General features: G+C 42.8%; 1 protein-coding gene across 2 annotated transcripts in view; it reads left to right on the forward strand.

The window, feature by feature from the left end:
* Positions 1-13,602: 13,602 nt before the first annotated feature.
* The window catches only part of znrf3 (zinc and ring finger 3), an 82,668-nt gene continuing 77,208 nt past the window's right edge, over positions 13,603-19,062 (forward strand). Inside the window, exon 1 of one of the 2 annotated variants that reach the window (XM_056592815.1) lies at positions 13,603-14,114. In XM_056592815.1, the coding sequence (XP_056448790.1) occupies positions 13,887-14,114 (228 nt within the window). In that variant the 5' untranslated portion in view covers positions 13,603-13,886. The remainder of the gene's footprint in view (positions 14,115-19,062) is intronic. The other variant, XM_056592814.1, reaches the window with a different exon arrangement.

The raw sequence follows: 19,062 nt of genomic DNA on the forward strand, positions 1-19,062 counted from the left end.
TTTTAAGTCCCATTGAGATTAAAAACTTATTTTTCGAGGGAGTCCTGGCCAAGAGGCAGCAACAACTCACAACATATTAACAGAAATAAAAATGATAAAAAGCTGTTATCAATTAAAATAATAAAAACAGTTACAAGTAAATTAAAATGTATAAAAAATATCTACAAGTAAAAGAGGTGGTCTGAAATGCTCTCAGCTTACATTTAAAAGCGTTCAAAGAAATCGTCTCGGTTAATTTTAAATCTTTTTGCAGCCAGTTCCATGTGGTGGGAGCAGAGTGGACGAATGCCCTTTTTCCTGATTCAGTGTGGGCAAATGGAACTGACAGAAGCATCTGATTGTTTGAACGCAGACTGTAAGAAGCAACACTTTTCTGTGTGATTAAATTACAATTATACAACGGGGGACCTAAATCCAGCGATCTGATTGGTTCCCAACTGTTGTATAATGAGCGTATACATAACTGCTATGACGCCCGATCATTTTGTGAAAGTTTGCATATCACTCCGCGCCTGGAAGTAGAAACAGTTACAAAGTAAAACAAATGTTGTTACTCCGGGAGTGAGCAAGGCGATGGAGAGACTAACGAAAGCTTAGGCACACGGCGAGTGAACTGCTCCATAGGATAAATTGCCGGCGAACCGCTCTAGCCGAGCCTTCTCTCGGAGGGACGCTGAAGTGTGTTGCATAGCGACCGTCGATGCATAGCGGCAGCCAGGAGGGACTACTTTTTTGTATTCTTTGATAAAACGGCTATTTTGACTTTCTTGGTTTCTTTTTAAATGTAGTGTGTCTACGACTTTCGTTTCGCCATAACAGTAACCATTGTATAAAAGCAATAGATCACTTCAGTCAGTGGCATGTGCTCATTATACCACTGTGAAGGGGGTCGCCGGCCCTCCGCTGCGCGTCGGGGCCGGACAACGCCCCTTAACAGTGGTATAATGAGCACATACCACAGCCTGGCGTGATCTATTGCTTAAATATAGAAGGGCAGTAGCTCAAGCATGGCCTTATAAATAAAAGTGCACCAGTGTCCCAGCCTCCTGTTGGACAAAGAGGGCCAACCCACTCGAGAATACAATTCAAAGTGATGGGTCAGGGCTCCACAGTTAGTAATAAACCTCAGAGAAGCATGGTAAACAGCATCAATCTTACATAGACATTTAGCTGACGCATTCATATAAATAAAATCTCAATAATCTAAACTGGATAAAATCATTGCAGGGACAAGCCGCTTTTTCACCTGAAAAGAGAAACAACAATTTTTCCTGAAGAAGAAGCCCAATTTAAGTTTCAATTTCTTCACAAGATTGTCAATGTGGGGTTTGAAGGAAAAGGGAGTCATCAATCAAGACACCAAGATATTTATACATATGAACCACCTCTATGACATTTCCCTCAAGAGTGGACACTGTGGGGACAGTTTGAGGTACTTTCTTAGAGTTTGAAAACAACATTTGTTTAGTTTCAGTGTTGAGGACTAGTTTTAGTTGCAGGAGTGTGTGCTGGACTACATCAAAAGCTTTCTGCAGAGATTCAACAGCTCTAGCAGGAGTTGATCCAAAACAGTAAATAATTGTGTAATCTGCATAAAGATGCGTGTTAGCATCTGACACATTTTTCCCAAATCATTAATGTACATAATGACAAGGGGGTGCCTGTGGCACCCCCTTGTGGACACTCACAAATTCCTATTTAATACACTGAGTCCTGTCACTCAAATAATCTGTGAACCAGGAAACTACATGATTTGACAAACCTACGCAAAGAAGCCTATGCTTTAAAACAGCATGGTCCACAGTATCAAAAGCCTTTGACAGATCAATAAAAAGTGAAGCACAGTGCTGCTTCTTATCAAGAGCAACTAATATATCATTGATCACTTTTGTAGCTGCAGTGATGGTACTGTGCTTTTTCCTGAAGCCTGATTGCAGTTTTGAGAGAAGATCATTGGAGGTTAGAAACTCTTCGAAGAGATTCAAGAATTTTTGACAAGGCACAAAGATTTGATATTGGCCTGTAGTTAGTTAAAGCTGCTGGATAACCTCCTTTTAATAAGGGGGTAACAAAAGCTGACTTCCAAACAGATGGAATTTCTTTGTTTTTGATTGAGAGATTAAAAAGGATTGTAAGAGGCTGTGCTACAAAATCAGCTGCTATTTTTAAAAAGTAGGGCTCTATTGAATCAGGTCCAGGGGATTTTCTGCTACACAACGTTTTGAGGGCTTGATGCACTTGCTGCACAGTAAAAGGTAAGAAATTAAAGGGTTCTCCTGAAAACCTTGGAGTTTCTGTGCAGGGAGACACAGGGGCAGCTCATGTGGGGTCAAACAAAGAACCAGATGATAAAAAATGATTGTTAAAACAATTTAGAACCTCAGTTCTATCATAGACTGGGACCAAGTCTTTTAGAACAAATGTCGGAAGAGCCTGAGGACTTTTACTTACAGATATAGATTTAATTACTTTCCAAAATGTCTGTGGATTATTAAGGTTCTCAGTTGTGACAGATAAGTACGATTCAGATTTAGCCTTTTTGATAAGAGAAGTGCATTTGCCCCTTAGTTGCCTGAAAATAGACCAGTCAGAGGCAAAATCACTTTTTCTGGCTTTGGCCCATGCCACATTACGTTGATGGATGGTATCTGGCAACTCTGGGGAAAACCAGGGATTATCTCGTCCCTTAACCCTGAATTTCCCGATGGGGGCATATTTATTTACAATTTTCACAAAGTGTTCCTCAAAGAATGTCCAAGCTAACTCAACATTCGGCAAAAGACCTATGTGCCCCCAATTTACCAAAGACAAATCATGATGAAAAGCCTGTTCATTAAATATTTTTAAATTCCTCTTGAAAATAATGTTTACTTTTGGGGATTTTTGTATCCCTGCAAGTAGCAACAACACAATGATCACTAATTTTTATTGCCTCATTACAGGCAAAAAAAAACGAAAGGTGGGATGGCCATTGGCCCCGCAGCCTCATAGGTTCCGGCGCCTATGAGTAGCATCATTAGTATATTACAGTTGCGCTTGATGACATCCTGACCGAAATACACTTTATCGGAAATACATTCCAAATAAACTTTTGAAAAAGATCAGTTAAGTCTACTTTTAAGATGTATGCTGAAAGCATACTTCAAGTATTACAGCAGAAGCATACTTATCATAAGTAAATTACAGTTGCGCTTGATGAAATCCTGACAGAAATACACTTTATCTGAAATATGTTCAAAATAAACGTAAAAAAATATCAGTTAAGTATACTTTTAAGATGTATACTGAAACAAAACTTTAATAAGTACATTAGCGTTGGTGTATTTATTTTAAGGCAAGGCAAGGCAATTTATTTAAATAGCGCATTTCATACTCCAGGTAGACACAATGTGCTTTACACAGTTAAGGCACTACCTCAAATAGAAGTACACAAGTAAGAAACATATCACACGTATAAAACATATCACAGTAATAGTAAAAGTTGAAAGCATATCGCAATAGTAGTAATAACCAGATAAAAAGGGGGTTAAAATTAATGAATAAAATAAATTAAAAACAGGAAAATGCCATGGAGAAGAGGGTGGTCTTCAATTGGGTTTTAAAATTGGCAATGGTTGGAGCATTCTTAACGTTATCAGGGAGTTTGTTACAAATCTGGACTGCATGGTAGCTGAAAGCAGCTTCACCCTGTTTGGTGCGAGTATATGGTATGCATAATACCTGGCTTTTCTGTGGCCTGAGAGGCCTGAGGGGGATGTAAAATGTAAACATGTCAGATATATATGTTGGCCCCATCCCATGTAATGCTTTAAAAACCAGTAGCAGTACTTTAAAATGTATTCTAAAATAAACTGGCAGCCAATGCAAGGACTTCAGTATAGGGGTAATATGCTCTCTTCTGCTGGTCTTTGTTAGGACTCGTGCTGCAGCATTTCGAACTAATCAAAGTTGTTTAATGTTTTTTTTTGGGAGTCCTGTGAAGAGACCGTTGCAGTAGTCTAGCCGGCTTGAAATAAAAGCATGGACAAGCTTTTCCAGGTCAGACTGGGACACAAGGTCTCTCAGCTTGGCAATATTTTTCAGGTGATAAAAAGATGTCCTAGTTACAGCTCTCATATGATTGTCAAAGTTGAGGTCGTTATCCATTATGACTTCAAGGTTTCTGACCTTAGTCCTAACTTCAAACCCCTTTGCCCTAAAAAGTGTAGCCATTTTGTCTTTTCCATCCTTCCTCCCAAATAAAATTACTTCAGTCTTCTCTTTGTTCAATTGTAAAAAGTTTTGTGACAACCAACTATTTATTTGGTCTAGGCAGTCACATAGTGAGCCAAGAGAATCCTTATCAGTGGGTGACAGAGCTAAATAAAGTTGTGTGTCGTCTGCGTAACTGTTATATGAAACCTGAGTGTTCTTTATAATCTGACCCAGTTGGAGCATGTAGAGATTAAAAAGAAGTGGCCCCAGGATTGACCCTTGTGGGACACCTGACGTCAAGGGTGCTAGAGCTGAGGTGTAGTTACCAAGGGCAACAAAGAAAGTTCTCTCCTGCAGATAGGAATTCAGCCAGTTGATTACTCTGCCTGAAAGTCCAACCCCATGTTCTAATTGGCGTAGGAGTATGCTATGATCAATTGTATCAAAGGCTGCACTGAGGTCCAGTAATACATGCACTGAAGTTTTACCAGAGTCTGAGTTGAAACGTATGTCATTCAGGACCTTTATAAAAGCGGTTTCAGCACTATGATTGGCCCGGAAGCCTGACTGAAACGGATCAATGCAGCAAATTGCTGTTAAAAAATCGTTTAGCTGATTAAAAACCACTTTCCCAATAAGTTTCCCAATAAAGGGCAAGTTGGATACGGGTCGGTAGTTATTTAATACTGATGGGTCTAGGCTTTTCTTTTTGAGCAGGGGCTTTACAACAGCCATTTTCAGGGATAACGGGAAAATTCCTGACTGAAGTGACAAGTTCACAATTTGGAGTACACTGTCCAATAGTAGATGAATTTTTTTTTTTTTTAAGTTTGTAGGGATTGTGTCTAGACTGCAGGTGGAGGAGTTGAGGCTTTTTAATTTTTTTTCTAGTGTATTTATGTCTATCAGACTGACCTCTGATAGACATTGAGGGGATTGTTATCCCTTAGGATTGCTAGTTCTGGACAATGAGCAGACTGTAATTGAGAACCAATGTTTGATCTGATGTTCTCAATTTTGCTTTTAAAAAAGGAGGCAAATTCATCACATGACTTGCTTGAGAGCAGTTCTGAGGGCAGTTTGGAGGGAGGATCTGTTAGCTTTCCAACCATCAGGAATAATGTACGGGTATTATTTATCTTGTTGTTTATTAGATCTGAGAAATAAGATTGCCTAGCCTTACATACCTGTGGGTGGGCCGACTCAACCGGAAATAGCTGGGTGGCCGACGGAGGTAGTCATTCTCGGAGAGGGACATGGTTTAAGTACACTAACATGATACTTAAGTAGATCTAAGAAGAAGTACACTTTTCCAAAAGTCTACCTAAAATATACTTAACATGAAGTATATTTTACATTTACATATTTTAAAAAAAAGTATATTTCTGAAAAATATATACTTGGAATGAATTATATACTTTGGATATATATTTTGAATACACTTCAGTGCACTCAATTATCAACAGGGGAGCGCAAGAGCATGCTCGACGATATATCTCGTCAATGTTTACCCAAAGGGGCACCGTGACAAATCTAAGAGAGTCTATGCTATACTTGACGAGCATCAGAGTTCTTCAACATCCAAGGTTATGGGATTCCATACAAGCTGAAAACATGCGCAGGACTCAAAGAGACAGCCGGACGAAGGGCCCATGGTTACGTCATAGAGTCAATTGACCAGAAGATCAGTCTTCCACTACTTACCCTCCTCGAATGTAACCAGATTCCCGACAACCGCTCATTTAAACCCCTGACGCAGCGCATCATCAGACCCCCCTGAGGAAGATCGCAAATGAGATACGACTTCTAGATCCTCAAGCAGAGATACCCTTGTTGCTCAGCAGGGACATGCTGAGAGCCCATAAAATCAGGAAACAAATCAATGGGCCTCACAACACTCCATTCGCCCAGAGGTTGGACATTGGTTGGGTAGAAGTCGGCTAGGTCTACCTAGGGGGGGTTCACAAACCATTTGAGGTGAGCAGGCTCCAAGCTACCACAGCCAGCAGCAGGAGCCTCCAAACCACGGAGGCCAGCAGCAGCAGGCTCCAAGCCACGGAGGCCAGCAGCAGCAGGCTACGGAGGCCAGCGTGCTCCAGGCTATGGGGGCCAGCACGCTCCATGCTACGGAGGCCAACACTCTCCAGGCAAGCAGGCTCCAGGATACGGAGGTGAGCAGACTCCAGGCTACGGAGGCAAGCACGCTCCAGGATACGGAGGCAAGCAGGCTCCAAGCTACGGAGGCAAGCAGGCTCCAAGATACGGAGTTCCTGCAATAAAATGGATGGGTCCCACTCACGACCCCATCAGTAGTATCTGGAGGCGCATAAATTTAACCCCTCTGTATTTAACCCACCTCATTCTTCTCATATGGGCGGCCTATGGGAGCGGATGGTCTGAATATTCTGTTGCATCCTGGACTGCATGCTTCTCGAAGAGAAGTCACGCATGACTCGCGAAGTCCAGACAACCGTCATGGCCATTATAAATGCAAGGCCTCTCACTCAAGTTTCTTCTGATTCAGAATCCCCTGTCATCCTCTCTCCCCTGATACTCCTAACCTCAAGGATACTTGGGCAAAGAAGAACGACTGGCCCATGGCCATCATCACAAAGGCCCTTCAAAGCCAGCATTGGCCGGTAAGGAATGTGGAACTTCGCGTGATAAAAGGCAAGCCAGAGGTTTACTCTAGACCTGTGATTGAGGTGGTCCTTCTTTTTTCTCCGGAGGACTCTTGAGATTAGTAAGAGTTATCTGGAGTCTTTTCTAAGACCCCAGGCGGGGAGTGTTTTGGACACTGTGTGGATTTCTTTGTTAATCTCCCTAGTGGTGGTCGATGCTAGTGCAGCCTGCTATAGAACAGGAAGTAGCCATTATGTCAGTCTACATGGCATTCAAGCCATGGTTCTCAGCTCCACAATCTCATGTTATCCTTTCTGGTGATAACTGTTAGACACATTGTCTGTAAGTAAATGTTTCTGTTGGAAGTATGTTAATGTAGAAAACCCAATATTTCTTGCCTTTAGTGTGAACTGAAATGTTTACTCCACAAACACATTTATACTGAACTTGTACATGCTATGCTAATACCTCATGCTTAGCTTCTAGCCTCCATTCTTTGTTCTCTTTTTTCTTAATATAAGATTCATGCTTAGTACATTTAATACTTCTGAGCTGTAATGCCAACATTGCCTTTTATTCTTGTGTTACAGTTTTGCAATATACACGCTTCAGTAAAAAAAACTCAACACAGAAGGTTCTCGAGTCATTTGAAGTTTCATGTTTAACTGAGTGGATAGCTGGATGTTCATTAAGTGAGAACATTACAGTACTTTGTTACATCCCCCTGGTAACTCTTATGCTGCTATCCATTTGGATTTACGAAGTGGTAAAGTCGCAAATCTCCCAGCTTTCTTGCGGCATTTCACTGAGGCACGCCCCCTTTTGGTCGTAGTATCTCGTCGCTTTCAAAGTAGAGCGAGCAGAGCTGTACAACTCGCAAAGAAGATGGCTGCGCCCATAGTTAATGGGGGATGAGATGTATTTTCTTTCTATTTGTACCACGTTGGTGGTTTTAATGTCGTTTGTAAAACCTCTTACACACTTAATTTCATTGCTGCCTTAATCCGGTCACCAATGTATGCATTGCACGGTCTTGCTTTGCGTGCAATTCAATGTAAAGTTTTGTTTGGAAGCTGGTTTGCTAAAGAGGCTATGTTGCTAATGATGGCTAGCCTGCTACTACTCCCCCTCGTGGCTCGACAGAAACACAAATGGCAAACCATTTGGAGCAAGGGAAATACGTCACGTTCTCGCTGAAGCTTGTCGTTCGTACCAGCGTACCATCCAAATGGATAGCAGCATTACCATGGCACTGTTTTACCACTTGGGCCATTTGGCTCTTCCCCTTTTTCAGCAGGTGCACTTGATTGACCTGATTGGCCTATAAAAGAGGAAGACATCCAGCCTTTCGGTCTCTCGCTGCCTGGGTGACAGCAGCTGCTGTTGCCAAACCCTCTTCTTAATTTTGGTTTTTTTGGCACATTCTCACTACACCAGTCCATAACACACTACACATCGTTAAGCTGCCACATACACTGATACTTAATTTCCTTGTTAGGGCTTATATTTTGAATAAATATATAGAAACTTGTTCACTGCGTGTCTCCTTATGTCATGCTTGAGCCATGCGGTCATAACAACTTTTATTCAATAAACTTTCTGTCGATCCATCCAACCCTTTAATTTACTAATCTTTGCAAATGTACTGTAGTCTCTGTACACATCTGAGTAGGGAGGACTGGTTTATTAATTAAAATGAGTAACGGAAAGAGAGAAAAGATAAGAGGGGGGGGGGTCAATAAGAGAGAAGGGACAGTGGCGTAGAGAAGGGTTGTGAATGATGTGATTATGAATGAGAAATGGTCTCAAAGATAAAGTTTCAACAAAGGATTATGAAGTTAAAAACATAGTGACTGACCCATTAAAGGAGGGAAGAGTGGAAGGTTGTAATGGCATTCTCACATGCACATACAATTGAATTGTGCGCACACAGACACCTTGAACATACAAGTGCCTCATTTCAAAAGCTTCAGTCTACCCACTTCTTTTCCCTCTCTTTCCTAAACCTTTTTCTCTCTCTCACACACATATATGAATGTCAAAGTGAACTCTGACCCTTAAGCCAGAGAGCTGAGAATAACCTGTCCACCCCCCGATAGTGACGTGACCTCAAAGCCACGTCCTAATAATTCACATTTCTTTTCTTGGCTTTCCTCTAGTTTTTATGCACAAACAGTTTTACCTGATAGTGGGGTGCCCCTGAAGACTTTTAGGCCGTTTCTCAATTCGTAGCACGCGTACTACGGACTCGATGACTTGCTAGCACGTACTTGGCAAGCCTGTACTTCAAGCACATACTTGCGAGCACGCGAGTACGTACCTGCAATTGGAACAGCAGCGGACTCGATGACGTCACCACCTCTGCTCGTCCGTTAACTGTGCTACGGCCTCATTTAGGCATATACTACTGAACAATATAAACAAATTATGTAAAACAAAATCCCAGCCTCTTTCATTTTCAAATAGTATGTAAATATTCTGCATGAATAACAATTGAAAAGATATGAGTGTCCTGTCATGTGTATAAGCTATACACACACACACGACCTTACATATATATATTGATATATTATTATTATTATATTAGGCCTATATATTATATATTATATAAATATATATATAAGTTAAGAGTAACTTAAGCTACAGTTGTAACTTGTGCGTCTTCTCCATATTGTCCGCCCTCGTACTGCTGCGAGTGCGAAATGCATCCTGGGATTTATAGCGGGAGCAAGCACACACGAGCCACCTCCGATGCATGCTCGGTGAAACGGCGATATCGAGCACGCGAATTGAGAAACGGCTTTAGTGTATGACAGCTAGTGAATATAACGGCTGTATCAACAAAAGCTTAAGACTTAGGGGGATGGTCTCTTGGTTTGTGATCATGTAGTTTTTTAGTACTGATGGTGAAGACATATTTCACCATCAGTGAATAGATCTGGGGGATATAACACGATAGAATCTAATTCAATTTCAGAGGAGTCTGGTATTCCCAAGTTCTTCAAAGCTGAGCATTTTATTTGTGAAATCTATAACCTCAGCAATTCTGCAAAGTGTATTTAAATAGCCACAACCAAAAGGCATCTACACTATATGTCAAAGACAATAGATGATTAACCAATACATGACAAAGTAATTCAACCCACCTTCCACTGTGTGAATAAATGCAGTTATATGAGTTTATAATAGTAGCATTCTCTGAGTTCCAGAAGCCAGCTGTGTGTGTGTGTGTGTGTGTGTGTGTGTGTGTGTGTGTGTGTGTGTGTGTGTGTGTGTGTGTGTGTGTGTGTGTGTGTGTGTGTGTGTGTGTGTGTGTGTGTGTGTGTGTGTGTGTGCGCGGGTGTGGGTGTTTGTGTGTTTGTCATCACAAGAATAGAAGGGGGGGGCCCTAATTACTCTATGTAATAATATGCTCCACTGATTAATGTAAACGTCTCCTCACTTCATTAAAACCCAGTGTCAGGACTATGCAATAATGAAACAATTCACCTGGACCCCGAGGTGCTGGTAGGAAGAGCTGCGTATTGACCGCAGGCTGACTACAGGGGAGTGATAGTACCTACATCAGTTGAAGACAGAATACACGCAAAGACACATACATGTAAGAGTTAGGCCTACTTAAGATAGATAGTTATGATAGAAACATAGATGGATAGACAGGTAATTATGTAGGAGATAGTTAGGTATATAGATAGATGGATAGATAGGTAGGTAGGCATAAAGGTAATTATGCAGGAAGATATTTATATATAGATGGATAGATAGATAAACCCGCACAATAGACGTAGAAACACATGCTGAGACCTTTCAATCAATTACAATGCAGTGTAGGTATCGGGTTTCTGATGTTTTTCAGACAGGAGTTGACCATGTTTTCTTATTTTATAGAACTCCTAGGAAAAAAATAACGCCCAGAATGCTAATCATCATCAAAGGCCAAATCACAACGCCCAATACTCAGATGGCATGCAGTAACCCAAACACACAGCAGAGGGCGTGCTGACTTAAAGCGCTCATTAGCCTGTAGAATCGACTGCCCAATAGTATACTCTGTTCATTGTTTTAAAAAGCATACATATTCCTTTGTTTAGAACTTAGCTTAATTTCAAAATAAACCGAAGTACATTTGACTAAATACCTTTGACAACTAACTTATTCGATGTGACTGATTTGAAGCAGGTGAGTTAATAGCTGAGTTGAAAGGTGAGTTACCTCACCCTGGTGCCACCCTTCAAGCAACTTCATATCTTCTGGAATATGTACACACACACACACACGCCTGTGTATGTGTGTGTGTGTGTGTGTGTGTGTGTGTGTGTGTGTGTGTGTGTGCGTGTGTGTGTGTGTGTGTGTGTGTGTGTGTGTGTGTGTGTGTGTGTGTGTGTGTGTGTGTCTGTCCAGTGTATATCCAGTGTGTGTGTGTGTGTGTGTGTGTGTGTGTGTGTGTGTGTGTCTGTGTGTGTGTGTGTGTTTGTCATTTCAGACAGATGTTCATGTGGTCCTGATTATGATTGAATAATGGATGACATCACTCTGTTGTGATCTGTAATCTCTGTCGTACTCAAGGAGCACAAACATGTCACAAACATGTCGTACTCAAGGAGCACGGTTTGTTCTCCTCAACTCAAAATGTTGTCCACCCTTCTGAGTCTGACCACACGTTGACCAGCCTTCTTCAGACGCCCGCTGCCTTCTGGACCTGAAGGCCTCCAGTTGGTTTTAATAAGCATGGGCCAAATGTAATCAATCATCTGTATCATTTATGATAAGAACACCACCGTGTTATCATTCAAAAGTCAACTTAAAACCTTTCTCTTCAGAACCACCTACAACATTTGACAAATCATCCTCCTCCATCTTCCACTCTCTCCCGCTCTCTTAATGTGTTGCCTATTGTTGTGGTGTTGTATATTTTTTCCCTTTTGTTTGAGTTTCTGTACTGTCTGTATGTATTCCTTTCTTATTTGTAAAGCGTCTTTGAGTATTTAGAAAAGCGCTATAAAAAAACTGACCAATTATTATGATTATTATTATTAACCAGTCCTAACAGCCCTAACACCAGTCCATTGGAACTATCTGATGGAGCACTACTTGTAAACAGGTTGTTTTTTAAGTTTGTAAACCTTTTTAAGTAAGCTGGTGGCTAAGGAATAACCATCTCTGTAGCCTGGGTCAGGCAGCAAGGTAATGTTTAGAGCTACAGGCCCGACATGGATCTGCTTCAGAATGTTTGATCATTAAATGTCTGTGTATTTTATTAATGCAGGTTTATTTTCTAAAGCTATATGTCATTGTTCTTCTCTGAGGCCCGTGGAATGAGGGGGGGGGACTCCTTGTATCAAACTGGTGCAGTAGTGTGTTGGGCAATTTCCCTGGGAAACAAAAGTATTATATCATAACCACTGTAGAGCTAGACACACTTCTGTGTACTTCATGCTACACTGTCGCAGAACACACAACGTTAGACAATATACCACATCCCCGGTACGGCGTGAACTCTGCCAGCCATGTTGTGTCGTCTAAAGGATTGTTTTTTTTCTGTTCACTTTAACAGACTGCACTGTCTTATTGAGACACTACCAGGCCCTGAGTGTTAAGACAAGAGATACTGTGGACATCTCAGTCTGCAGAACCAGAGACATAGCTGGGTCTCGCCTGCATGGTACAAACATGACATCTCCTTTGTTTTCTGCCCAAGAGCTGCATCCACAATCAGCTCCTTTCATTGGCTGTGTAGCCCCACCATGCTGGGTTGGTTTGAGAGTCTGTTCATGATATACCATGGAGCCTGATCAAATGCTGCAGCTTCAATTCTGTAATACTGCTAAAGAATGTAAGTAGACAATGTTCAAAGTAAGACAATGTTGTTATCATGAAGTGTATAAAATATGTTTTATTTCAGTCATAATTAAAAACTCCCAGCCTATAACATGGCACGCCAAGTATTTCTGAATCTGGCCACTTTGAAGATGACAGTTTGTTGTTAGTCCTTCTGTTTATAACCATAGCCCTCACTTACTTACTTGATTAGAAATAACTCTCTATACATCTATCTGCTAATCATGTATAAAACGGTCAAAACCCCATCATTTGTAGACACAGGTTTGTGTAGCACTATTGTTGTCCTCTGATTTTAATCTTTTTAAACTGGGATGTTTTCTGATAATTTGTGCACCAGGTTGTAACCTTGAGGTAAACACACACAAACACACGCGCACACACACACACACACACACACACACACACACACACACACACACACACACACACACACACACACACACACACACACACACACACACACACACACACACACACTTATATTTATTTATTTTTATGTATATATATATATATATATTATATATACAAACTGTTTATATATACATACTGTTTATATAAATATATATATATATATATATATATATATATATATATATATATATATATATATATATATATATATATATATATATATATCTGAGGAACGAGCGGAGAGGGCAATGTTTATGTTAAGGTGGCACAAGAAATGACAACTGCGTGGAAGTCTGGGTGTGTTTGCGAGCTTGTGTGCATAAAGACATGAGGACACCGATATTGAGATCACTCGATATAAACGTAATAACCCGCGATAAGAGTGAAAGGTTGAGACAAAATGGCATTGGTGTGTGGTGAACCTGTCCTGAGGCACCCGGACGTCCTTAACCGAGTGCTCCCTTCAGTGGGGGGAGGCAGAGGAGAGGGTCCGAGGGACTGGTGGATGGGAAGAACCCTTTGGGAGAGAGAAAAACAATCACGTGTTTGGAGATCAAAGGAGATCTGCTTTGTAGGGTGGGGGTGAGAAAGAGAGGAGAGTTAGAGAAAGAGGGAGGGAGGGAGGGAGAGAGAGTGTAATTGACGAGGCTGCAGTGGTGAATAAACGCGCTCCGGTCTCGCTGCAGCTTTTATTGCACAATTCCGGGTCCGCTGCGTTTCGTTCGCCTTTTCGACCGTTCCGAACAGACTCGATTCCTTCGATCCATCCGATCAGCCTTGGAAACTATGTTCCGATCGGCGCAGATCCAGCCGGCAAGATGATGCTGTTCCCTCTGCGCCTGGCCCTGGACCCCGACTCGGTGGTCCTGGTGATCTTCGTGGTCTCCACGTCACTCGGCTCCGTGGTCGCTAAGGACACCGCGTTTGTGGAGGTGGTTCTGTTCGAGTCGAGTCCCAATGGAGATTACACCACGTACACGACCGGGCTGCAAGGACGCTTCTCCAAAGCTGGGGCCACTATCAGCGCGGAGGGGGAGATTGTCCAAGTATGTAAAATATCATATATATATATATATATATATATATATATATATATATATATATATATATATATATATATATATATATATATATATATATGTGTGTGTGTGTGTGTGTGTGTGTGTGTGTGTGTGTGTGTGTGTGTGTGTGTGTGTGTGTGTATATAGGCCTACATAGATATATGTGTTTATATATGTGTATGTGTGTGTATAACGAGCACATTGTCTCCTCTGAATGACAAGCACCTCGCTACGTAGAGCAGCACCTCATGGAATAACCCCCCCATTCCCCCATAGCAAAACTTTTTTCTTCAAAAGGGGCTGTGTGTGTGTGTGTGTGTGTGTGTGTGTGTGTGTGTGTGTGTGTGTGTGTGTGTGTGTGTGTGTGTGTGTGTGTGTGTGTGTGTGTGTGTGTGTGTGTGTGTGTGTGTGTGGGGGGGGGGGGGGGTCACAAGATGGCTTCTATCTTGTGGAATTCATTCCCAGGAAACATCTCATCGCAGGGTAAGGGTTGTGTGCCGCCCCGCTGCTGTGGTTCGGGGTTGTTTCGCACTAACGCGTCTCCTACCCGGGAATCATTCCATGGAAAGTAGAAGCACAACAAGGCTTGATCTTAAAGTGTTAAACTTATCGCAACGTGCTCCAACATCAGGCGTATTGTATCGTGTATATATATAGTTGGTATGTAGTTGAATAAGGTCGACTGGTTGTTTTGCAATTCACTTTATTTTTATTTGAATGGACTGATTCAACGGTTGCTTTATTTGGGAGAAGCGTGGATCAACACTTATATTCTTCTATCGCGTAGATTTGGAGCTTCTGACGTAACAGCCAATCCATGCACCACGCGCTGCAGCTATTGTTTAACACACGCACACACACACACACACACACACACACACACACACACACACACACACACACACACACACACACACACACACACACACACACACACACACAGTTGTGTGATGACTACCACACCAGTACATGGTCGTCCCTATACTCCCAGTCGGCATCATGTTTGTATCTGTCCTGTGAGACTGAGACACTGTAATGCCTTGCTTATTACAGAACAGGCTTGTTTATAAACGTTCACAACACATTACTAGTGATCAAATGGAACCAAAGGAGTAGATCTACATCCAATATGATCCCTAACACAAATGTCTTTCTGTGTTTACTGCATATTTCCCTTTATTTTAAATGGAGAGAGAAGCAGAGAATATTCCCTAAGTCTTGACTAAATGAAGGGCTTGTGAGTGGAAGTGTGTGTTCTCGCTCTGTGTGTAGACGCTGAATATCTCTGAGAGAATGAAAGTAATTTGTGGTATTCAGAAGGGGGATGTGGAGCACACAGTAAAGTGGCCCTGGTTTATACATAGCGATGGTCGTTTGACGGCACACTAACCAGACAGAAATGTCGGACTTCAGCTTTACATCGAAACCACATCTATTTAGGTCTGCTTCCTTCGCTGACATCGCTCTGACCAGGGAGATGCAGCTTCTATTTGGTCCAGCCGTAATGAGGGTCCATTTGTCAAGCCCAACACACCAGCAATAGTTTCTCCTCTTTGTTTTAATCAAGATTTATAAATGTGAAAACAAGGAATGACAACTTTATGTCTTCAAAAAGTGTAATTTAAAACCAAACACTTTTTCCTTCAATTCATTTTCTCCCTTGAGCCTTTGTAAAACTACGGAGCAGTAGCCTGGAGCCTGGTTGGGAAGGAGTTGGAATAATATAGCATTTTTGAGTTGTATCAAACTCTTTCCTCCCACAATGCCACTGCCCTTCCTGTTCTTTTCTATGTTGTATTCTGAGGCTGGGCCTTCGCTGGCCACCAGCACATCTAGCTGTATCTCACATTGAAGCTCTGCCAACAGATGCATCCATATAAATGTGTGTGTGTGTGTGTGTGTGTGTGTGTGTGTGTGTGTGTGTGTGTGTGTGTGTGTGTGTGTGTGTGTGTGTGTGTGTGTGTGTGTGTGTGTGTGTGTGTGTGTGTGTGTTTGTGGTTCCTTAAGTGTGATTCAATCAGTGCTCAGAGGGCTTTGTTGCTGATTTGTCTCACAGGTTACACTGACCGACACCTCAACATGCACCCATTCATGTTGACATTTAATATTCTCAGTTACATATCATGCGTAAATAATACAATTGTAATGGTGTGATCCAGATGCCTTGGACACCAGCCTTCCGAGTTGCACTTGTGGTGTCATTTCCGGTGCACATATAGCATTCCCGTTCGTCTTTGTGATTGTGTCATGAAATTGGCTAGTCGTTGTTTATTTTTAGCTACATTAGCCACTTTAGCAATCCAGCTAAAAAAAAAACAACACAACTTAACATTGTATTGCACGCACAGCCAGACCGTGCAATGCATAAATTGGTGACCGGTATAAAGTAGCAACGTAATCAAGTGTGTAAGAGGATTTAAAATCAACATTAAAATGACCACCATGGTACAAATACAATAATATAAATCTCTTTACGGGCGCAGCCATTTTTGTTGAGAGCTTCAATACTGAACTCGGTATACTCTCAGAATTCCGAGGGGGCCCGACCAAAAGGGGGCGTGCCTCTGTGAAATGCCGCAAGAATGCTGGGAGATTTCCCCACTTGCAACTCGGAAGGCTGGTGTTTGGGGGAGGGGGGGGGGTTGTTGGCAGGGTTCCTGAGTAAGGTGGTAACCGCCATCACCGCTCTGCTTTTCCAGCTCTCCTCTGCTAATTCCCTAAAGCTTACAGCGCCTCGGCTCGGCCCAGAGTGCACAGAAATTGGCCAAAATAAATACATTTAGTAAATTTGCCTATGGTTTAGGAGCGGGACTTTGGATGTGAGTGACATGCCAAACCCTACGTTTAACTACAACGCCTTCCTCATTGATCTAATTTGACTTTGTAATAGCAAAGCAATCAGTGTCTCCTTAGAGCAACTTGTTACTGGAAGAAATGAACCAGGGGCTAACAGTGACACACCGGGCACCCCTTCCAGTCGACCACTTTGGGTGCCAAGTATCTAACCATGTGTTTTAATGGTGTCCATGTTTACTAATTGGTCAATGTAACTGGTCCTGGTAAAGTGGCATATATTCCCAAATGCACATACACAACCCAAACCACAGTGCATTGTTTGTCGGAAAACTCGTTTCAGTTTTAGTTGATTATCTCACGACAGGAAATGTCTTTAACAGTAGTGTACTTTAGAGCAACGCAAACAATGCCTAACATAAAGTAAGTCAACAGTATCAGCGTCTGGCCTCAGTGATATTACTGATGGACTTATGCTTTCAAGCTTTCATGCCTCTGATGGGGATGGTGAGAGCGAGGGTAGGAAGTGGTTTAGTGATCCCAGGCCAACATTGATGAGCCTAAATGTGAGAGGGCCTACCTAGGAGCTGACAGAGGGACTACCTATGAGCTGTAGTACAGTGAGAGGGCCTACCCAGGAGCTGACAGAGGGCCTACCTAGGAGCTGACAGAGGGCCTACCTAGGAGCTGTAGTACAGTGAGAGGGCGTACCTAGGAGCTGTAGTACAGTGAGAGGGCCTACCTAGGAGCTGTAGTACAGTGAGAGGGCCTACCTAGGAGCTGTAGTACAGTGAGAGGGCCTACCTAGGAGCTGACAGAGGGCCTACCTAGGAGCTGTAGTACAGTGAGAGGGCGTACCTAGGAGCTGTAGTACAGTGAGAGGGCCTACCTAGGAGCTGTAGTACAGTGAGAGGGCCTACCTAGGAGCTGACAGAGGGCCTACCTAGGAGCTGTAGTACAGTGAGAGGGCCTACCTAGGAGCTGTAGTACAGTGAGAGGGCCTACCTAGGAGCTGTAGTACAGTGAGAGGGCGTACCTAGGAGCTGTAGTACAGTGAGAGGACCTACCTAGGAGCTGTAGTACAGTGAGAGGGCCTACCTAGGAGCTGTAGTACAGTGAGAGGGCCTACCTGGGAGCTGTAGTACAGTGAGAGGGCCTACCTGGGAGCTGTAGTACAGTGAGAGGGCCTACCTAGGAGCTGACAGAGGGCCTACCTAGGAGCTGTAGTACAGTGAGAGGGCCTACCTAGGAGCTGTAGTACAGTGAGAGGGCCTACCTAGGAGCTGTAGTACAGTGAGAGGGTCTACCTAGGAGCTGTAGTACAGTGAGAGGGCCTACCTGGGAGCTGTTGTACAGTGAGAGGGCCTACCTAGGAGCTGACAGAGGGCCTACCTAGGAGCTGACAGAGGGCCTACCTAGGAGCTGGCAGCATTTGTGTCCGCTGGATTTAGACTATAATGAGAGCTTTAGTCGCTCAGGGATTCATCTCTCTCGCCACAGGCAGGAAACCCCAAGCGGCCGTAACGGTCCAGACGGACTGTACAGGGAGCCACTCCCAGCGCCACAGCAACAGTAGCCGTACACAAAAACGCTGGTTTAAAAGGTTAAAAGTGTGCTTGCCTACTTTTTTTCCATTTATTGGCTGTATTTTTAAACGCTATCGTCTCCTCACCGCAAACCGCTTGACTTTCAAGTTCCAGCCAAAATAATTTGAGGCTGCCTTTCTCTCCCCCCATTTTGGAATAGAACAGACTGCAGGACTGCTTTTCTCTTCTGTCGCTCCTCTCTCTCTCTCCCTCCTCTCTATCCCTCCCCCACTGTCTGCTTCATTCAGACAGACAGCATTTGTCACGCATCCTTTAGCACATGTGAATTGACTTCAAGGAAAAACGGCTGCTTTTCCTCCTGCTCATCGAGCACATACCGATGGACTCCATCAATGACATGCTAATTAACTAGCTACTCTCTCTAATGAACTATTCCACCCTCCAGAGTGGAATACTTGAATACGCTCCGCCGTAGCGTTTCCGTCTAGTACACTGCCAGGACGCAAAACTCTGCTACGATCTGCTTACGTCGCGTACGCGTTTTTTTCTGTAAAATTCTGAAAAAGTCAAACTGCAGCCTATACCATAGGTCG

Source organism: Gadus chalcogrammus, chromosome 6 (assembly GCF_026213295.1).
Source record: "Gadus chalcogrammus isolate NIFS_2021 chromosome 6, NIFS_Gcha_1.0, whole genome shotgun sequence".
Classification (NCBI taxonomy): domain Eukaryota; kingdom Metazoa; phylum Chordata; class Actinopteri; order Gadiformes; family Gadidae; genus Gadus; species Gadus chalcogrammus.